General features: G+C 38.1%; 1 protein-coding gene across 4 annotated transcripts in view; it reads right to left on the minus strand.

Annotated features, from left to right (window-relative positions):
- The window catches only part of acvr2aa (activin A receptor type 2Aa), a 78,707-nt gene that overhangs the window by 25,761 nt on the left and 28,959 nt on the right, over positions 1-23,987 (minus strand). For 2 of the 4 annotated variants that reach the window (XM_056252034.1, XM_056252033.1), the window contains exons 2-3: positions 13,596-13,806; positions 11,606-11,715 (exon numbers count right to left, since the gene is read on the minus strand). In XM_056252034.1, coding sequence (XP_056108009.1) covers positions 11,606-11,715; positions 13,596-13,806 — 321 coding nt within the window. Of the gene's footprint in view, positions 1-11,563; positions 11,716-13,595; positions 13,807-23,987 lie in introns of all 4 variants that reach the window. The other 2 variants (XM_056252032.1, XM_056252031.1) reach the window with 1 other exon arrangement.

The following is a 23,987-nucleotide window of genomic DNA, read 5'->3' on the forward strand; positions in this document are numbered from 1 at the left end:
GGTTGCGAGTTGCACTAAGGGCTCAGCCCACTGCTCACCCCTCCCTTTCGAAGAAGCTCCTGTCGCTAAAACGGGACAAACATATCGTCGTCTGAGACAGCAGAGAAAAGCCAGAGTAAGCCAAGAGTGTGTAACATTGTCACTGTTTCTGTACCACAGTCCATTATAAACCACATCATGGGTAAAGTTTACAAAGCCATAGTGAGGTGAGGATCAAGCGTCTTAATATAATAATATAATAATAGTAATCAGCTGATTGTCTCACGAACGTAACCAGCACATTTCTCCCCACATAGCAAACCCATAATACAGTGAGGGAGAAGAACCACATGAAACTATGCAACTATATATTTTTTCTAACAGGGTAGTAAAAGTTTAGCTGGCTAATATGAGCTGTTATTCTGTAGGGCTGTGGCTGAGCTGGTTAAAGCGTAAAGCATTGTTTATACTCGACGCGTCCGCATGAGCCCAAAGGTGCGCGCGGCAAAAATGACGTGATTGTAACAGCACACGCGCCTCCGCATCCCCTAGACACCATTTACTACACACAAATTAATAAATAATAATGAATAAAAATATTGTTTTTTTTTCTCTGGTTTTGAAAACTCGTCGCGATCGACTTAAAATGCTTCCAAGATCGACTTGTCGACCGCGATCGACGGGTTGGTGACTCCTGTAACGTTACTGTTTTACGGTCAATAGTACTAATCAGCTGATTGTCAAAGCCATAACACAGCGAGGGAGAAGAACTAAGTTACATGAAACAATCCAACTACATATTTTACACCACTGACAAGGGAAAAGTCACTACTCATGGTGTCTATGGCTAGCTTCTAGCTTTCTGCGGCTTCTCTTTCAAGGTATGAACGAAACGCGCTCTGTAGCGCTGTTTGTTCGCTGCCGGCTACGGTAGAATGACGTCACAATTAGGGGTGTGCCGGTTTCAGAATTGGTGATGACTGTTATGACGCGAGTCAAATGTGACGGTTCGTAACATAACCGTCGTCGTGGTTTTGATACATTTCCATTAAATGTATCACACAGTAAACAAATCCTTAAGAAACAAACAAACGTTGCAATGAACGTGCTTTGTTTAAAATAAATCACACACAGTAAACAAAACCTTAACGAAAAAACTTTGGAATGAACTTTGCAATTTAGACGCGTAAACTGCGTGCCGGTGCGGTGAGACGTGCATGCTCGGGCAGATTCGGCTTGAAGTCGGTCATCCTCGGACGCGGCGCCGCGCGCGCTGTTACAAAAAAAGCCGTGCACACAGCCAAGCCAAATGGGGTCTTGCCGGTCTTGCGCACCGAACGCGTCATTTTTGCCGCGCTCACCTTCGCGCTCGTGCGGACGCGTCGAGTTTAAACAAGGCTTTACTCCGTGTCAGCGCGCGCTCTGATCGGTAAAGTACAGACAGACCTCTCCCGAATCATCTCCAGCAGTAGCAGCCTCCGTTTCCCTCTTAAGCTGATATTAGTATTTAAACATACTCTATGATAAAAAATGTTTGTAAAAAATATTTTAATAGCACGGTTTTGGCGGTTATAGAGTTCTAATGACGGTGTTCAACTATAACCGTCGGTCTCACGGTTATATAATAACCGTCACACCCCTAGTCACAATATGTCGACCTTCATAGAAGGGGGTGCCCGCGGTTATGTAGATATAAATGTCTCATTCTAAGGTGATAAAAACATAACGGTTCATTGAGTAAGGTCTTTATACACCACCGAATACATAGTTATGGATCTTATATTGCATTTCTGTCAATAGATCCACAGAAATATTACACATTGCACCTTTAAGCTCTCTGCTGAATGTCAGTGTTTTTTTCCAAATAAGTAATACCACAGACATTATTTACAGCAATGCTATAGATTTTTGTATTAACTGAAAATAAAATAAATAAGCACAACAAATATTAATTTTACAATGAGCATTTTAATAGGCCATTAATAAAAACAGGGCTTATGCAAAACACTATCCAAATGAGGATGCTCATTAAAGAGCCAACAAGACTTCATGTCAAACTGAACATAATTACAACCCATAAAGTGTAATTAAACATTGCCCAATATGTGACTGAGGACAAAAACAAATAGAAACACTGCAAACTCCTAAATTAACAAAATGAGTAGTCTGATACAAAAATGATCAGGAATATTATTCAGCAATTGCTGAGTATTTGAGTCATTTCTTCCAAAGTCCTACTTAAGTAGGTAAGGCAGGATTCTCTTTATAAATGCTTTTCTGCATTTTGGGGAGAGAGTCTATTCCTCTTTTTATCCAAAACATATGCGGCTGTAGTTGTACTGAATTGTCGCTCACCATCAACACTCGAGTGTTAAACATCAAGCATTAGAAATAGAAATACAATATAAATTGCATAAAGTAACCAAATGTAGAAAAACAGTGTAATCTTCACAAAAGTGATTTAGTTAAGAGCAATGAGAGACTGTTTGATTAACATGAATGGCAAAGACGGCAGCAGTTTTATTAGCCCGCTTTCACTTTAACACCGAATGCACTGTTTACGTTTACGAAGATACTCGGGCATTTTGACACACAAACCCAGTAAGATAAGTACTCATACGCTGTATGAGCAGCAGCTTTATGTGCGCACGTTCCATGAGTGTGTGCACAGAACCAGTCTCTCAGACAGCGTGCAAACTAGGGGTGTAACGGTACATGTATTCGTATTGAACCGTTTCTGTTCGAGGCTTCCGGTTCGGTACGCATACAAACCGAACGATTCCTTGGACCATTTTTCCTGCCGACAAAATTCGCGCTGGCGCGACCACCACAACGTTGCGCAACATCAAATGGCAAGCGTAATGAAAGCGGAACGAAACTGCGGTACTCATTATGTGCTTCACGGATCGTTTATCAGTTCGGACCAGCAACATCTGTGCAGCGCGAGCCGATCTCGATCAAGCGACACTGTTACAACACAGCGCTAAGATCCAGTAAAGAAAACATTTGAGTTCGCCACTGAAGTAATAACATCGCTGCGAGATCTAGTGAGAAGCATTCACATTTCTCCGTTATTAACCGTAGATCTCTATTAGATCAAACAGCGCTGACGTGGACACCAGGAGAAATATTGTGCCGTGAATGAACTAGTAATACTTTACGTCCACAGACCAGCAACATTCACCATGGATTTAATATAGTAACACTAAATGTAACCAGTTTGGCTGGAATAGTGAAATGCTTTCAAGTACTTCACACATCTTTTTCCAGCACTTCAAAACTCAAATATTATATAAATAAATATATGAAGAGTTCAGATGCAAAAGCCTCTAAGTGCCATTTGAAATTTTCTTCTAGAATTATCATTTTTATGAAGCTTGTATATTTAAGTTCAGTAATTTCACTCAAATGACAATTAATAGGTAATCTTCATTGCCATTTAAGTGAAATTACTGAACTTAAATATACAAGCTTGATAAAAATGATCATTCTAGAAGAAAATTTCAAATGGCTTTTGCATCTGAACTCTTCATATATTTAAATGTTATTTTTTAATGTGATGACCAAAACATTATTTGTTTATCCTTCAAAGATGACACCCATTTATAAACCTGAAAGTTTCAAGATGTAGGAAAACTCACACTTATTTAAAAAATATTTTTTCTTTTAACAAATAGGACATTTCTCTGGCATTTCTTACTTTTTGCTGTATCGAAAACGTACCGAACCGTGACTTTAAAACCGAGGTACGTACCGAACCGTGATTTTTGTGTACCGTTACACCCCTAGTGCAAACATATCAGATGAGCCCTGTTTCGCTGCCTACTGCGCGTGAGCAGTTTCAAATCACTTGTTCTTAAATCACAAGGCTTAAAAATGCATTGTTTCTTGAGACCGCGTAATAACTGGTGATGACTGCGCCGCTAATGTCAATAATTTCCAATCAGTTGGTGGGATCGGCCTATTTTAGTGACTCCCGATCAAATCATAGAATGTGATTATCGGCCGATACCGATCTGCGGCCGATCGATCAGAGCATCCCTAGTAGTTACCACAAATACTTATGAGAAACAAACAAATATGCAAGTTGTATTCTACTAGTTAAGACTGTTACAATATACTGATTTGATATAGGTCATTATATTTTTACAGATACCAATTATGATCATCATGATCATATTTCATAAATTATGAAAGTGAACATTTCTAATTTGGCTGTAAAAAAAAAAGCAAAGAGTCGGATCTCATGTATGCATATAGAGAGTCCACATTCAAAACTTTTACTATTATTATTATCAAATTAGCGGTTTTTAAATTTAGTCAACTGCTCCCACTAAAAGGGCTAAAATAAAATAGATAAATACAAATTAATAATAAAAATAAATAAATAAGTAAATAAAATAAACAAAGAAATATCAGCATTTCCCTTCTTTTTAAAACATATGCTCTTTGGAAACAGCTGAATACCACACTTCATTATTATTGGTTTAATAAGAGATATGAAAGTGAAAAGGGATGATATCAGCATTACTAAGCAGAATCTCAGATTCTAATTCCCTCAGGAGGAACAGCACACGAACACAAGACAGATGTGAAGTCTAACATACACCTTCTATACGTTGCATTAGCGAGATTCGCAGTGTGCTTTGAGAATCTCTCACTGCATACTTATCTTAAGTCCCGCACCTTTTGAACTTGCTAATTACAATTCTTACACGCCAGCCTTGTAATTCAAGGTTGGTTTGATTCCCTGAAGGCTACTGACAGATCCTGCCTTGTGCAAACAGTTTTATTTCCAATGCACATGCGTCTATGCAAATGCACATTCCCGTTAAAAGCGGTTCAACAGAACTGCACAAGTGTACGCTTGAGGGAGAATAGTGTGTGTACTTAGAGCACACGGTGGTCTTTGGTTTCCCTGCATCTAGTGCCAGAGATCGGACTGGGCCGTGGCTGTTCGCCAGAGATGCAGTGATCCCTCACCGTTGTGTTATGGCAGAGCATTTCCCATTCGCCTGGGTTGACTGCGGGACCATGTGCGCAACCCACCCGGTCGAACTTCGGCTGAACCTGTATTAGCTTTAGTCCAGCAGAGATCCCATTCGTGATGCCATTTCTTCCCTCTCGTGCCGGCTATGGACTTGGAAGTGGGTTAAGGACTCTGGATTAATCCACGAGCGGAGAAAACACATCCACCCCCCAACAAACCCACTCTCATCCGACCCTACTTCACCCTTCCCCCACTCAGCGGGCAGAATGGCCACATGCAGCCGTGGGGCAAAAAAGTACCCAGTCACAAGGTCATGAAAAGCACACAGCTCCATGCTCGCAGAAAGCGAGTTCCGAGAAACTCCAGTGTGCTTTGTGCAACTCTCCGCGTCCTTGTGGGTTTTTGCATTTCATATCAAGATCATTCCATATGGAGTGAGTCAGTGCTGGAAATAGACCCATTACATAAGCACGAGTGAGACCCCCCCCCCCAACCCAACCCACCTCCTCTGCTACTGAAGTACTGAAGACTCTTCTACCCACCACATTTGCACTGATACAGACAGTTGTTGTGGCAAAACTCATCAGGCGGAGCTCAACCAGTGCTGTATGCAACTAAATCGGGAATCTTTTAAAGCGGTCGCGGGTAGATGATAAATCACGATTGCTGAAACGTACAACAGCCCTCCTGCAGGGAGCTGAGAGCAGTGGCTTGCTGACATGCCTCCATCCCTCATTTAGTTAAGAGGATGTTGATGTCAGTGTTTACTCAGAAGAGATAAAGCGAACAGATCAGCCCCGGTAATCTAAAAGACACGGTCATCTCTGAGAGCACGTTATGCTGTTAAAAGCCCAAAGACAGCAAAGCAAACTGGTGCAACGAAGCCTCTGATGTCTTTATTACAGAATCACTCAATAGATGGTTGTTCAGGTTGTTCAATTCATGTATTTTTGAGGATCTACTGCAGTGGATGAAGAGCTACACAGGCTCAAACTCTGTAATGTTAAGCTTAGTCAAGTTACCATGTGAAACAGAGCAGTGTAAAATTAAAGTAGTGCTATTTATTTCATACATTTCCAAAGAACTTAATATAACAATTTTTCAAGTTGTATTTAGCACCAATTTGTGTTCCAATGTGATGCTGTCAAATTGATTATGATTGTATTTGTGCACATTATAGGTCACTCTATTCCCAACTCCCCAAACACACATTACGTCCCACAAAACAGCTGTTTTAGCCTTACAATATGGTCTATGCTAAACAGTAACAAGTACTATTTTTGTAACAAATGAATGTTGCTTTTCTTTTCTTTTTTTACAAAAAAAACTGTTGTTAATGTGTATCTTTAACAACACATTTTGAACTTATCAATAGCTAGCCAATTAGACTGATGTAATTCTCACAAACTAAAGCACACAGCACAGAAATGATTCTGGGGATGGTGTCGGGCTGACTAGCTTTCGTTGGGTTGACTCGCAAGGTCTCTCGCTCTCTCCCTCTCTGCCTTGCACGCGCCGCGCGCTAATGCGCGCAGTCAGAGCCGTTAAATATTAGTTTTTCAACGCTCTGTGCGCAGTATGTTCTATCTCGCTCTAGATTCCGGGAGATTTGAACTAATTTGCGGGCATCAGGGAGACGCTAGCAATATGCGGGAGACTCCCGGAACTTCCGGGAGACTTGGGATGTCTGTCATTCACTAATTGTGTTCACCTGGTCCTCGTTTGCTCCACTCCCTTTATATTGTGCCTCCTTGCTGCTTGTCTTTGCTGGATCGTTGTTTTGTGTTCATGTCCAAGACCTTTCTCAACTATCGTGTCATTTCCAGGTGTGATTTTCCAAAGCTCTCTCTGTAGCTTCTTCCTTGCAGTTTTTGCTTTGGGGTTATCTTAGACTAACTTCCCTTTATTAACTTTCCCTTTTTCCCTTTAGTTTTCTTGTTTTACTTGAGCTATTCTAGTTTTTGTTTGGTTCTGTCTCTCAGATTTATAGTTTGTTTGTTACTTTGCTACTCTCTTTGAGTTATTATTTAGCCTGGGATTTCACTTATCTAATACTTTTACTATTTACTTTAGTGTTTTGTTAGTTTTCTTCTCTTATATGTAAAGGTTTAGTTTTTCAGTTACTTAACTAGTGTTTGCCCTGCCTTGTACTTGCCTTCACAGAAACAAATTGCATTTTAAAATGGAGAATAAAGTTTTTGTAATTTAATTGTAATAATTCAGAATTTTACTGTTTTTCAATTAAACAACTGCAGCATTGGTGAGCTTAGGAGACTTCTTTCAAAAACATAAAAAAATCTTACTGACCCCAAACTTTTTCTGGTATAAGTATTAATAATAATTTCAATATAAATCGATCAATTCAAGACCAATGCAATCTTTTTGCCTCTAAAATACAGATTTTGAGGTAGGTTTTAGAGTAACTTCTTTATTGTTAAAAAAAAAAAAAGTTTAAGCCAGAAATTGAATGTTCAACTCTTGCCACTGCTTCAGCTCCATCCAATTTAGTGTCTTAGGCCCTGTTTACACAAGAATGCTCGCGGGTGAAAACTCTTATCTTAAATACTCTTAAATATTTTATCGGATGTGCCTTTCATTTACACGGCGACGGCGTTTTTGGGCAAAAAAGTGAAACCACCCTCCAGAGTGGAAATCTTAAAAACGCTCCACCGTCGCGTTCCCGTCTAAAGGGTAAAAACGCAAAAGTCTGCTAGACAGTGAAGGTTGGACTTGGTGTTGTTGTGTGGCAGTGCTTCACATTGCCGCCTGGAGTGCATACTACATCGAATTTCACACAGTTTTGCGTCACCATATGCACGCGGATTTCCCACCCATAACGCTCGTCTAAACGCAGAATATTTTTTTTCGTTTGATGTAAAAAATCACCTGAATTTATAAAAGCCTCTGGTAGCAGCAACATCACAACGATCAATTTAAATTTTACAGAGGAACCTGCTGCTCTGAAAAGAACTTCAACTCAAAACAACTAAAGCAAAGCAAAGGTTATGAAAAAGCCAGATGAGCTGCATCAATAAGGTGACATATGAGACAGACAACAAGCTCTTCATTCAAAAGCGAATAATCCACAGCCATAAAGCTGTGCAGTAGTCACGAGAAATGCAGATGTGTATAAGAGCCAGTTTTGTCAGTATAGTTTTGGTGGCTTGGTCAATAAGCATATCAAAGCATACCTTTTGATCAAAGAAATATAGAATTATCTGAACAAATGAATAAACATAACCAACATTATAAAAGTCCCTAATATTTGTATCTTAACCCTTAGTCACTGTTTAAAAAGGACGACGCTTAAGTGGTTTGGGGTCGTATTGACACCAAACTTTTAAAGAGTGATTGCATAAGGAAATATAAATTTTTTATATGGAAAACTATATATATTTTTTTTAATTCACTTCTCAACTATACAATAATGCTGTGTTTTTTGGGAAATTTTTAGGTTTTCTACATATTTACTGCACAATTACATAACTAGGCCATAAATTGGCACATGAAAAATGATTTTTTAAAGAAAAAATCACTTAAATGATGATGATAATTAAATCTAAATAGTTTTTGGACATTGCTCTATGTGTTAGGGATAAAATACTACCATCTGGTGGTTAGTCGAAAAACTGTTTTTCTTACAGTTAAGGAATTATTGTGCAATGACCACATCTGTCCAATAGAGGTCCATAGAGACTCATTCATTTTCCCTTCATTTGTCTTGATGCTTCAAATTCTCCTAACAACTTGATATATATGATAAAAATATTTTATGCAATTCACAAAATATATATGTCAAATTTAGAGTTTGTTGTTGTTGTCTGATATATTTTGAATTATTGTTTTTGCAAATTATTATACATACATTTGCATAAACATTACAAGTCAGCACTATGACATGATTGTAATCACACACTATTTATTTCAGAAAATTATTTATCAAGAATTATTTATTTTTTTAGAACAAGAGATTTTAGAACAAAATAAATTAAATAAACCAAGTAAATAAACCAATATAATACAAAACAACAGCACCAATAAACTGTAATGAACAGGATGCATACATTTGCATACATGTGTGTGTTTGTGTGTGTGTGGCTGTGTGTGTGTGTGAGATAGAAAGCTCGTTCCACTTTGTGTTTATGCTCTAGGACCAGACCTTGATTTAAATATATATTTTTTTAGATTTATGCCAGTTTTGTTTATTTTATTTGCCAATATCTGTAACAATGCTCTCGGTTGCAGTCACATACATGTGTGTGTTTGTGTGTGTTTGTGTGTGTGTGTGTATGAGATAGAAAGTTCTTTCCACTTTGTGTTTATGCTCTAGGACCAGTCCTTGATTTATATGTGATTTTTTTATTTATTTATGCCAGTTTTGATTATTTTATTTGCCAATTTCTGTAAAAAAAATGCTCTCTGTTGCAGTCACATAGATTTGTGTCTGTGTGTGTATGTGTGTGTGTGTGCGTGTGTATGAGATAGAAAGTTCGTTCCACTTTGTGTTTATGCTCTAGGACCAGACCTTGATTTAGATGTCTTTTTTTTTTTTAATTTATGCCAGTTTTGTTTATTTTATTTGCCAATTTCTGTAAAAATGCTCTCTGTTGCAGTCAGGACATGTGTGTGTTTGTGTGTGTGTGTCTGTGTGTGTGTATGAGATAAAAAGTTTGTTCTACTTTCTATTTATGCTCTAGGACCAGACCTTGGTTTATATGTAGAACATTTCAGATTTATAATGGATTTACTTTTATTTTTTTGACAAACAAAATAAAAAAAGTCATTTTTTTCATTTTCCCATTCATTTTCAATTGGGGTCATTTTGACCCCAAACCCCTTAAATGGTAAAAAAAAAAATTACACACCTTTAGAACAACCGAATCGAACCCAGTTTTTTTGTGCATATTTAGATAGATTATGTAGGAAAAGTCACAGAGTTTTATGGCCCTGAGATGAAGGGAACATTTTTAAAAAATCAAGGAAAAGTCCAGTGGGGTCATAATGACCCCAAACAGTGACTATGGGTTAAAAGCACTTCTGTAATTAGATTATTTCAAAAATCAAATGTTAAAACTGTATTTTTTACATTCTGTACAATTATGCAAAAGCAAAATTACAAACTCACGAGAAACTATCAAACCCAAAAAGCTCACAGAAACTGCACCTCATCAATGTCACTAGCTACGTTTACATGGACAACTTTTGAATTACGATTAAAGAATCCGAACGTAGTGTTTACATGAACTCTAAATAAAGTGATGGGGTTGATGTGCGCGTTTTATGTCACAAGCTTCAAATCGGAATTGATTTATTTGGCATGCGCACACTGCACGAATATACAGTTTAACACTGTTTGCGCATATTCCCCTAAATTGCTTCTTTTCTTTGATTTCGGGTCCTAATTAGGAGACATGTTGCTTTTATTAAAAAAGCAGAAAAAACGCCCATTCCCGCACCCAAAACAAGGCGTCTGTGGATGAGAGTCCTAAACAAGGACTGGTGGGACGTTGTCCTGCTCCACTTCACAGACGATGAGTGGAAGGAGAATTTTAGAATGACACGACAGTCATTTATGCCACTATTCAACATCAACAGCTCATTCCTTGCGTCATTATGCCATTTCTACATCATTGCACATGCGCAGTACTTTCCAGTTTCGGTTTTCAATCCGATCAAGTGTTTACATGTCCTCTCGATCGGATTACAAAAAGGTTTCAACCACCCCTTACAATCTGAATGAAATTTTAATTGGATTTGGCCAATTCATTCCGACTGATGTGGTTAGACTGGTTACGTGTGACTTTTTTTTCGGACTGTGCTAGTAGTCCGATTACAATCAGATTATTAGGGTCCATGTAAACACAGCTACTGGATATTAAATACAGACACATAGGATATTAAAAATACATGCCAAAAAGCATGCAGAAAAGATCTTCAGTTGCACCATATGTTTCCAACAGGAACTAATAATGAACATTCACACCACTGACAACACTTTGAACATGTCGAAAATAAAATTAGGCACACAGCACCTTCAAGACAACCAGTTGTTTTAATATAAACATCATAACAGTTATATGTTATGATGTTCTGGCAAAAAAGGAATGTGGATGCTTATATATAACATGTATATACTATTCACAAAGTTGTCTTCCTAATATGCAATTTTTTTAAGTTCATAAATAACATGAAGCACAAAACACTGATGTACAGACTATCAGAGTAAGTGTTCATTATAACGCAACAAAAACAGTTGTTACAAGGCAGGTATGCATTGGATTGTGGTGCTAAAACGTGGCTACACAAACACACCTCATAATTCAGGATTTGAAACGTGGAAAAAAAAACACTAAAATGGATTGTAAGAGGATACAAAAAACACAGCGAGCCTGTTATGACTTTTGACATGATTAGTCGTGAAAAACACCTGAGAGGTGCTTTGAGGTAATCTGATGATTTTGATGATGAGGTTATGCGGGAATATAGGCTATGATGAGATGAGACAAAGACAGGAAGGAGAGTTTCACACCGACAGAATCAAACACCAGCACAATTACATCAAAGGAAGAGGTATAACTGAAGAACTTCCAATACCCTTAAAGACTTTGCTGTTTGTGTCGCTGAAGGGAGCCTTACTCTGAACTGGCTGCGTGTCGGGGTTGTAGAAGAACTTCTCGTTACACATGTTGCCCTCACAGCAGCAGAAGAACACATCTGGGTCCTCCTTCTTCTCCACACACTCGGTGCTGTAAGATAAAGAACAAGCAGAGCTATCAGTCCACAACTGATGTTACATTTTTTTAACCACTCAAATACTGAAATTTCTAGAACACAACAAATTTTTCAATATTTAATCCGTTCACCAAATAACACAAAGATGCACAACAGTACATACTGATTACATACAATTCATTTGATTAATTAAATACATTTAATGTAATTCATAAAAAAAAAAAAAAAAGAAGATTGGCAGCACTTTTCCCCTAATTTTGGGGGATTATTGAGACATGCGTGCTGCAAGGTTTATTTGGATTTTGCTTGGGTTAAGAGAGCAAACAAACGAATAAATGCACATGGGCGGAAAAATGCCTGAGCCAAAGAGATACTTTTTCAAATCTGGCAGCCCACATCAAAGCAGAGCTCTCAGGTTGGCTTAAAGAAGATAAACAAAGCTTAGCAGCACACCAATAATCCTTAAGATACACAAACAGGTGCAAATGAAAAAATAAAAGGGGAATGGATGACATTCCAGAGGCATTTAGTCAGAAAAGTGATTCGGTTACTGTCTTGCGACGCACACGCGCCATTAAGCGGTCGCAATACTTGCTCAGCTACTTAAGGACTTGACATGGCAGAGCAACGTGCATGAAAAAAAACAAAAACATAAATCCTTCTAGCGAGGGAGGTAAACGGGTTCAGCAGCATGTTAGGACAGGAGAAGTGCTGCTTCCTTTGCACGCTATCAAAACAGCTTCGTTCAGGAGAAGCACTTCCTGATCTACCAGCAGTGCTACCTGTCGCATAGGGGCAGATGCATTGATAAACCTGTTTTTAATATCTCCCCTTTTGTGGCTGGAGGTTACAAGGTTCACAACCAAGCCTAAACATGGAAACACGTTTACACAAGACTTTATCTGAAATACTGTGAAATCTTGAGAAGGAAGTATTTGGTTAAATGAATGTGTGCCGTATTCTCTCTGTAATGTGTAGAGCATTGAGCATGGGCAATTTAGACTAAGTTAAACAATGCTTAAAAAAAAAAAAAAAAAAAAAAAAAGTGTATACACTACTGTTCAAAAGTTTGGGGTCGGTAAGATTTAGTTTCTAATGCTCACCAAGGCTGGATTGATTTGATCAAATATTTAAATGTAATTCATTCCTGTGATGGCAAAGATGAATTTTCAGCAGCCATTACTCCAGTCTTCAGTGTAACTTCAGAAAGCATTCTAATAGAAACATTTCTTATTATAACCAATGTCGAAAACAGTTGTGCTGCTTTAAAAAATAAATAATAATAAAAAAAATCAGGATTCTTTGACAAATAAAAAGTTCAAAAGAACAGCATTTTTAAAAAGAAATCTTTTGTAACTTTATAAATGTCTACTGTTCCTGTACAATGTAATGCATCCTTGCTATATAATAAAATTATTGTTTCTTTAAAACTAAATTTTGAATGGTAGTGCCCCTCACACTGCAATATTTCTACAAAATGACAATAATTGTACAAATGCTGATGCAAAACAAGTGAAAAACTGCATGTGAGGAGCAAAAACATCTCTACTACAGTTACAGTGTTGGAAACAGTGATATAAGCAAAAATGAATGATGATCGCATTGGAAGTGCTGGAGGGTTTGACCACGCCTCTATAAGTTAAATCAAAACAATCGCTATTCGGAGGGGACGGCTGTGACAAATGACTAGAGTTAGCACTGAATATGACACTTAAAATGATGCTGATTAATACTGATGGAGGCTACCAGTCAAAAAGCCTCACAAACTGCTGGGTTATCAGTTTGAATCATTTTAACAAATCATTCAGAGCGAGCACTGAATAAACATACAAGATTCACTTACTGAAGCACAAGTCATTGTCTCTTTCATTTATATTTGGCTCAAAATGATTACCTGTCATAGCAGTTGACATCATCAAGCCAGCAGCCTTGCTTTACTATTTGAACTGATCCTGACACATTTAGCCAAGTTGCGAAGCAATGAAGCCTCTTGTCCTTTTCTCCGACGCAAGACTCAATACCGCTGCGGTTTCCTCGGTTCTCCAAGCTGGGGTTGTAGTTGTAAAAGACACACTCTTGTGTCTCTGAGCGGCCGAGAATGGCACCTGGAAAAAAACCCACAGGGGAAGCTGGTTAAGACATGGACTGCCTGCAGTGGAAACAGACACCTGCTGTACTGATCTCTCAGAAGACTTTAACCACAACCCAAAGTGTAAAGCTCAAACACCATCAGTCCGTCACTGATTAGCAGCTGAAAATCAATTTAAGAGATTGGAGGAAAATAACCGACACACAAATGTTTTAAAATAACCCAAAAAAGTGAAATGCACAGATGGGACTTTTGTTTTCAGAAGCTACTCATGAGTTCCCATATGGTTAAAAAAAGAAAGCAAAACACTGTGTTAAAGCAAAACATTGTGGTTAACCAAAAAAACAAAATCAAATGTAAGGTAGTGAGTGTGATTAACACAGAAGGGCCACTTTGAAACAGGATGTGGTGGAGGGCGGTTTCCCAACTTTTTCCTAAAACAACCGCAACTCAGATCGTGTTTGAATATGACAGTGATGTGATGAGTGTTAAGAAATTATCCAAAACACACCCCATGTCATCACCATCACTTAACACACAAGAAAAAAATCCAGAGGATTTCATGAAACAAAATAAAGAGAAAATAGTGGATTGAGATTCTAATCTAATTCTTTACTTGCTAATCCTGATCAAAGACACTAGGGATCTCATGCAGGTTGTGAAAGGTTGCACGACTAAGTCTCTGTATGAACGTTTACATAAGATGCGTTCTTGCACTCAAAAACATTTAGACGGAGCGTAACAGAATAGAATAGAACAGAAAGTCAGGTGTTAGAAGCACTAGCTTGGCGGCAATTTTGCATCTTTGGGAACATTGGTGATCCAGACATTTGGCTTGAGCTGATGTTCACATATTGTGCCACAAGGAACAGTTTATGCTTTGGGCCAAGTATTCGAGGACTGGTAGCACAGGTTTAGTGACAGCACCATGCTGGATACATTTGAATGGAACACATTCTGCATAAAAACACAGCAATAAAGTGATTACAGAAACCTCTTTCAAAAATACATAGGCCTACCACTTCTTACAGGAAAAACAATTAATCATTAAGTAAGTGCATTTCACAACTACATACAAGTAGGGGTGGGCGGTATACCAGCAGACACGATTAACCTGTAGAAATTTGTCAACCGGTGGATGTTTTGGATTATCGTCTCTATCGCTGTTACGCTGACGTGGCTGTGCTACACGGTCACGAAAGCTTATCGTTTGGATGTGTTTTTAAGGATTGTGGTTTAAAAACAAGTGATTTTAAACCACTAAAGCTCAATTAGCAACGAAAGACCACTCATTTTGCTATATGTGCAGCACGCAGAGAGACTGTTTCTCAGTGCTGACTGAGAGACATGCGCACATGAAGCTGCTGCTCATAAAGCGCGTGAGAACTGAACTCTTTTTGCAGACCTTGGGCTTGAACGGTTAAATACACATACTTATGTATCAAAGTGATCATGTATTTGCAAGTAAAGACAGCCATTTATGTCTTAACTTGTGAACGTAAACAGTTCACTAGAGAAAACGCAGAAGTATATTGGATCCGTGCAGTCGGTCTTAAAGTGACAGCATCCAAATTAGGGGTCGACCGATATGTGATTTTCAGGGCCGATGCCGATAGAGCTGTCGCGATAGTCGATATATCGACTTATCGCACGATATATGGAAATGAGCGCGATCATTTTTGGTGCCGCGATATATTGCAACTGATAATTTGTTTTATTATTAAAAATAATAATTAGATTCATTTTTACATTAAAATGAATGTCACCAAGACACCAACATTTTAGTTGATCGCGCGCGCCTCTGTCATCTTGTCTGCACTCTGTGTCGGAGCCTCGGAGGCAGGGCTCAGGCAGCGTCCACACACACACACACACACACAGAGAGAGAGAGCGGACACCGTCAGGTGAAGAGAAGGCGTGAACCAACTGCATTTTAAAGTGTTCTGTTTCGTGACATCTACAGCGAGACAGTTAGGAAGAACGAGTCCAACATGGAATTTATTTCAAAGCCGCAATCTTCAGCTCCGGTGTGGGAACATTTTGGCTTTAAGCCGAACGAGAGAGGAGAGCTAATTAACGTGAACGAGCCGGTATGTCGACTGTGTTTTAAAACAGTAGCAACGAAAAGAGGCAACACAAGAAAGTTAAAATCGCACCTAAAACATAACCATCCCACCCAGTTTTTCAACCTGGGAACAACAACTGCAGCTGGAGTTGGAGGGGGGCCTTCTTTCAGACAGTTATCTGTTGCAGATGCCTTTTCCCGACAGTGCAAATATAAACGTGACAGCGTGAAATGGCGCACACGGATAGCGCAACTCACTATATAGCCAAAGAAATGCAGCCATTATACACAGTCGAAAAAAACAGCATTTGTGTGAGACATTTTAAAAGTTTAAATTGACATATTACTTTGTTTTGATCTAGTTCTTGATACCTTGCACTTTTTTGTTAACGAAAGTGTATTTATTTACTTGTTTTATTTTATTTGGGATATATTTTTTCACATTTCACAATGTCTAAATATTGAATAGAATAAGAATAAAATGTTCTTTGTAACAGTGTACTTGCATTATTATGCTATTATATTGTCATTATGTAATCAGTGGCATAAAATGGTCTGAAAATTACAATAATATCGTTTATCGCAATTAAAGGAGCTGTATGTAAGAAATGTATTTCAATTAATCATAAAATGGCCCTGATGTGTCTCTAGACATTAAGAAATCATGTTCATTTCAAATACTTATATCACTGACAACAGTAGTACGGCCATGATATTGTCATTTAAAAAGTGAAGTTGCAGCCCTCAACTGATGTTGATGTTGTCATCTTGTGTTTTGGCCTGAAGCCCCACCCTCCACCTATCTACCAATCACGAAGTCAGAAGTGTTTCGGCATCCGGGTTGCCAGCTCTGCTCTAGTTGAAAGCTCCTTGTAGCAGCCTATGTTCCTGCTGGATCCTGCAGCCTATCTGGCAACCTCGAGTCAGGGGGGAGGGGGAGGGGATACACAGCTCTACAGTAATTTGAAAGTGATTGCAGTACCAATTTTGGCCACAATCGTACATACAGCTCCGTTAATTTTGGTGCAATTTATCGCACAACAAAAAGTAGTTATCGTGACAGCTCTAGATGCCGATACCGATTATTACAGGTCAAATAGACCGATAACCGATATTTTGAACCGATATATATATATATATATATATATATATATATATATTATAGCTATGTCTGGTGTAAAACTGTAAATTAATGTCAAAATTAAGAATAACAAAGGGTTTCGACAAATACTTTCTTTAAATGATTTTAAACATATCTTTGATTCTGAGAACAGTTAATAATAATAATAATAACTTGTAAAAAGTGCAGGGAGCACCCAGCAGCATTCTGTAAACATTTTGTAAAACTTAAAGACTCTATTTTAATTTTTAAATAAAATTTTAGTAATCAAAAAGCATTTCTAATGAATTAAAATCAAACTTATTCAATTTATTTACAGTTTAACAAAATTTTTATTTTTAGGGCCTTGTGAAAAACCGAACTTTTATTTTGACGGGTTGCCGTGGAGATCTTTGAGTTTCTGGGCCCTATCTTGCACTCGGCGCAAATGACTTAGTACACTGACGCATGTATCATTCCTATTTTGCACCCGCGCAAAGCGGGCTTTTTCCTCCACAGACACACGTCGGTTAACTAAGAAATACACTTGCGCTCCCCGGGGCGGTTCAGCGCAAAGAGGAGGCGTGTTCCGGCGCAAACTTTCCCTCATGCTATTTTGCTGTTCTATAAGACAATTGTGCCACTGACCAGAAAAAACCTAGTCTAAAGTCAGTGGCGCGTTGCGCGTTGTTCATAATGCTATTTTAAGCGCGCATGCTTGGCCATAATCAATGTAGCGGGTGCACAACGCGCATACACTTTGATTCTCTCATCTAAGCAGCAGTTTTAATTTTTGCAAATCATACATTATTACGATAGATAGATAGATAGATAGATAGATAGATAGACAATTTATTATAAAAGCATACATGTAGCTTACACATTTACCCAAATTATCATACGCCTGTTTAACAGAAGTTAATTTGATTGGGTTTCTCCATCCCCAATGTCACTTCTCTGTGTTTTACGGCCCTGACGAGAACGTCGGTCTCCTCGGCTGTGAACCGCTCCTGGCGCGCGCCTGGCAAATCCGCCGTTATAATAGGAATCCGCTTTAGAACAAGCACGCCTGCTCTTAAAGGGAATGTGAGATGACGCTCTGATTGGTTTATTTCACGTTACGCCCAAACCACACCTATGAATAATGAAGCTACTTCAGACAACCCCTTTTAGATTTGCGCCAGGCGCAAGAGGCATTTATCCCGCCGGGAAAATAGCAACAGCGCCGGGATCCGCCCACAAAGGTACTTGCGCTTTGCGCTTTGACACTTGCGTTTCAGATCGTTAAAATAGGGCCCTCTGTGTGTTTATGATATGTCGATAACTTTTCTCAGTTGAAGCATTAAAAAGCTCATGAAGTGACTAAGCGGCTCTGGAGATGATGTTTATGCAATCATGTCCTCATATAATGATGCGGCTGAGGCTGAAAACAGCGCAAGCGTCACGCGTGCTCCAGTGTGTGTGTGTGTGTGTGTGGTAACTGAAATCACGCGTCTCTGCGGCATTCATTTAACGTTAGATACATGCAGGATTCATATTTAAATAGTCTTTTTGCGGTTTGATTTGTACTGACCTGCTTTTTATTAATTCATCAAAAAGTTGACAAATTCCGTGATATTCCGCTTTATACAGTAAATTCCGTTTTTATGGGGGGGGTATAAGACGCATGCGTATTAATGTGTACTATAGCACACACACGCAAGGTCTCTCGCTCTCTCCCTCTCTATCGTTCGCGCGCTACACAGGCACACACACACACGCAAGGTCTCTCGCTCTCTCCCTCTCTGTCATGCGCGCGCTACATGGTTTTGAACATAACATACATACATATTCACGTAGCCTTTCGAAAACGAAACCTATAATATATAAAAATATATATTAACGATGAAATACGGGACAAAACATGATTTTTTCATAATAAGTCGGGACACTAAAATTAGAGTTGAAATACGGGACTGTCCCGGGAAAAACGGGACGTCTGGTCACCCTACAGAGTGGTGAGTTCCGACAAAGGTGGCTGTGTCAGAGCCAAATATAGCGCATTTCAAAATAAAATTATTTTATCGGCAAATCGGTTTTGAAAACGGCCGATACCGATAACCATAAAAATGCTTAATATTGGCGCCGATAATCGGTCGACCCCTAATCCAAATTTACCTGCTGTCGTCATTAATGTTAATCAAACAACAAAAAAAAGAAAAATACTCACTGCTCTTGACTGAATCATTTTTTAACTTTAATAAAAATAAATGTATATTTAATTTACACAGTGAAGACTATGCAGTGTTTTTTAATACATTTGATTACTTTATACAGATTATTTCTTATTTCTAGTGCTTGGAGTTTTAGATAGGTCTATTTCATTTGTGTCTTTGTTCAATTGTAGTTTGTTTTCCTATGCATGTTATATGCTTGTAATTAGTTTCATTCTTTCTTTATCGCTTTTTACTTGTCTTCAGTGAGCTTGAGTTTTTTTTTAACTTATTAGTTGTTTTGTGAATTTTAAAATTTCAATGGTAACAAAAATTTTGATATCATAAAAACCTTTTTTTAAAGCAAAAACAACTATGTGATTTACCGTTATCTTGTTATATAATGTTTCTTGAGCACCAAATCAGCATATTAGAATGATTTCAAAAGGACCATGTGAGACACTGAAGATATTGATGCTTAAAATTCAGCTTTGCCATCACAAGAATAAATTACATTTTACAATGTATTAAAATAGAAAACATTTCTTTTAAAGTGTAATACAATTTCACAATATTACTGTTTTTAATTGGTGAGCATAGAGACTTCTTTCAAAAACATGAAAAAAATCTTACCCTCCTCAAACATTATTTTGAACAGAAGCGTCTATGTGAATACATGCAAAATCACAGAAAGCTCACTGGTTGTTCATCTGGCAATGTATAGTTAAACATATCTGCAACAGGTTTTGTTTTAATGAAAAGTATTTTAATAACAAAAAATAAATAATAATTTGTTGGGGAAAAAAAAGGTATTGTTACAGTTTATCACACTACAAAAACAATATCCTGAAGGAAACAGGAGTTAATTTTTTTTGTGGTGGGAATTAATCTGCTAATTGCCATTCAGTGGGGATAAATCCTCAGGATTTGTTCCAGAGACACAAGTTACCATTATTGGGATTAGGAGGAAATCTTCTGGAATTACTGTCACATTCATATCAAGGCAGAGAAGAACGATGGTGCACAAGACGTACAATGATCAACAGAGGACGAATCACATTTACTCATCTTAAATGACAAAAGGAGCACCACAAATTGCTCCAATGCCTTGAGCGTCTGTTAGGAATTAAAAACTAATTACAAATGGCAAACATAAGGGAATTACTCACCTGCCCTCTCCACTAACAAGTAGATGGCTCAATAAATCTTTGACCTATATTCTACGACTGCTCTTCCTGACAACAGCCCTTGCCCCTCCGCTGAGCTGCTCTCGGTTTTTAATATGAGACGCTGGGATACACAGACTCCTCTGAGTCAGCAGGGTTACACGAGGTAAAATGGTAGAGTGCACTGTAAATATATGGGGCTGGTTTGAAGAAGCTTAAAAACACTCCAATGAATGACAGCCAACGGTATGAGTGAAAATACCACATGCCATAATGTTAATAAACGGATCATGTATGGTGGTTTCCTACACAAAATAAACTTGATGACCAACACTTTGCCTGTACATTAAAATAAACTTGATGACCAACACTTTGCCTGTACATTAAAAACAACCTGCAATGTCTTTTGAAAGGTTTTGACTAGTAGAAGTGGGCTGCTGATGGCATGTTTGGTGCTTCTCAAGATTGCATTTTCCATCTCTGACATATTTAAAGGGCCCCTATTATGTTTTTTTGAAAATTACCTTTCATGTAGTGTGTAACATAGCTCTAAGTGAATGAAAACATCCTGCAAAGTTTTAAATCTGAAAGTGCACCGTATATAAAGTTATTGTCTTTCAAAAGTAAGAGTCGACTCTGAGTTAATGAAATGAATCGTTTTTCAAACGAGTCATAAGCCGTTTCGTCGTGACATCAAGACTACGTCGTAACATTAGCATATTTTGCCCGCCCACTTATTGCGTGCGCAGACACCAGGGAAAACTTGAACCTCAAACCGGCAGCTGATTCCTGTGGATACTGGACAGCATCATGTCAAGAAGACGCTGTGCTCTAGAATGTGAAGGTAGGCTAAAGCCAGTTTTTTTCCACTGCCAAAGGACATCCACTGCATGTGAAGAATCAGTGGTTAAAATTAATCTTTACCATGATATCTCACAGCAGTATAATCCTAAACTTTTGCGGTGTTCCTTTTATTTTACTGACGACTGCTTCTCAAATCTCTGAGTTAAATGCAGGATTCGCAAACCGCCTGCTCTTGAAAGATGGTGTTCAAAATACTTAGTTTTGAGTTTGATATTGTGTAGGTCCCCTGCTAACTGGCTAACTCATGTTATCACTGTCTTACTGAAATATTTCTGCTAAGCAGCTGTGGGCCACTATTACCTAAAACAGTGTCTATCATGCAGATAATCGGTTTGTTGATGGACATGCACTTGTTAATGCTGATGGTGAGGAATTAGTAGCAACATCTCATAATGTACCTCAAAATGAGAAGCGTATCACTGAGAAACGTCCTGCTCGAGTTGTCCTTGCGATGGAGGTTTGTGTTTAATGAATAGTTCTTTCAATGTTTCATCTTCGAACTTGCGCTCGCATTGATATGGTACAATCGACGTCTGTTTAGTTTACGGTGTAGGAAGCCTCAGGACAAGCAGAGCTGATGTTGTTATGGCAATGGGCGTTTTTGTTTTCGACGCGCTGTACGCGGTAAACCAATCACAACAGACTGAGCTGTCTGGCCAATTAGAGCAGAGTAGCTCGCGGAAAGGAGGGATTTAGAGAGATTGATTAATCTGACAAATGGTTTGAGAATCATTGAAAATGTGGTGATGTGCAAATGTATATTATGAGGAAATGAAACAGTTTTTTGACCTTTGATGCATGTAAACCTGTTGTAGGAGACTCCAAAACAACATTAGGAAACTTTAAAATAGCATAATAGGGACACTTTAAACTCTTGGCATGGACAGATAGAGATTATCTGTTACACATGCCAATGCATTCATGAATATTTTTTACTCATGAACATTTGTAATGTATATGCTATATGGATGTAATGTCTGAGACCATACTGAACATGCTTCTATTTTGCATTTTTTATGGGTTAACACTTTAGTTTATGGTCCAGTTCTCACTATTAACTAGTTGCTTATTAGTATAAAGCACACATAAATGCCTTATTCTACATAACCATATTCTACATCCGTAATCCTGCCTAATACCTAAACTACCTTACTAACTATTAAGTAAGGGTTAATGCCCGACGAGGTGTCCATTGTCAGGTTTTAATGGACGACGGTGAGGTGTGAACCGGCCGACGTGCAGCGGAGGACGGTTGCCTCCGCCGAAGTCCATTAAAACCTGACAATGGACACCTCGGAGGGTTTATATTTATATCGGAGTTTATATTTTAATTAGGCTAAATTTAATTTTTACAAATAATAACTTGCCTGACGGTTTATTTAGCAACTGGAGATATTTATAGTCCGCTCAGCTTGTAGAACCCTTCAGGTTCAAAAATGCTTTTTTTTTCATGAAACACAAAGGTAGGCATAGTTATTTTTTTATTACACATAAAACAATTAATCAAACAACAATAAAAATTTTTTTAAAAAAAAATTAGTTCTGCGCTCCAGCGATTTGCGCTTATAGAGGGCAATAAATTAATCAGATCAATCTCCGTTTTATTTACATTTTTTCTTTCTTCAGCAGCATCCCAGACGTCAAAGTTGTCATATTCTCCATAAATGTTAAAAGAAATAACGAAGCACTTTACCATATGATTGTTGTATTAGTAGGCTATGTAATATCTAACTAACGTTAGATGTTTGTTTTGATAGAGCAAATTGTTAACGGATACTTTGACTGCCTGTTGCAGCTGTTGTAGGCAGCGCATTTATTTATTAATTTCGAATGGTAAACAGTCAGTTTCACCAGAACTACTTTACTAGGTGTCCTCTATCACTTTTTAACGGACACCCTGCAGCCAATCAGAATCGAGTATTCACCCAGACCATGGTATAATAAGCAGTAATTAGGAGTTTGAGGAAAAGTCATAGTTAATAGTTAGTTAATAGTGAGAATTGGACCCTAATCTAAAGTGTGACCAAATAATGCTTTTTTCCTTATTACAAATGTATTATATAACCAGCATAAAATTTTGAAATTGAACGGACAAATGATTTGGGAAGATCAAAAGAGCATATTGTCTTTCAATGGAAGAACAACATCTGACCATCCAGACAAAGGTTCACATGATCAAAGTCACAAATTAGATTTTATGATAAGTGACCTAGAAGTGCATAATGTGAAACATTACTGTATTGTACATAATAACGTTTCTGTTTTAAACTTCTTGTGCTGTGACAAATTAATCTCACTGAGAGCGAGACTGCACACCGACTTTCCTATCAGACACTAACTGGGCTTACATGGACCCTAATAATCCGCTTGTAATCAGACAAGTAGCACAGTTGGAATAAAAAAAAAAGTCACCGGAACCACGTCAACCGGAATGAATTGGCCAAATCTGATGAAAATTTCATTCCAATTGTAAGGGGTTGTAAGACTGGAAAAACTGGAAGAACTGGTTGAGGAACGACCACTCCTCGACTGGACAAAGGACCTTGCTGAAAATTAACATTTGAACTCCCCCTCGTGCACTATTGAGACGAAGGTCTCACCTCCCTCATCCTAATCTACATTTATCCCCCTCATCCTTCACTCTTGCAGAGATTACCCTAACTCACACAAGAATCTAAATGCTTTAATGTGAATGATTATCATCGAGTTGTATACAATACATTTTTGGTATCATTTGAAATGTCTCAGTGTGACTGGTACAAATGTCTCATTTCCAAATAAGTAAAACAAAAGGTAATAAGGTTTTTAAGA

The sequence above is a fragment of the Rhinichthys klamathensis genome, unplaced genomic scaffold (genome assembly GCF_029890125.1).
Source record: "Rhinichthys klamathensis goyatoka isolate OS25496 unplaced genomic scaffold, OSU_Roscu_1.1 h1tg000090l_1, whole genome shotgun sequence".
Lineage (NCBI taxonomy): Eukaryota > Metazoa > Chordata > Actinopteri > Cypriniformes > Leuciscidae > Rhinichthys > Rhinichthys klamathensis.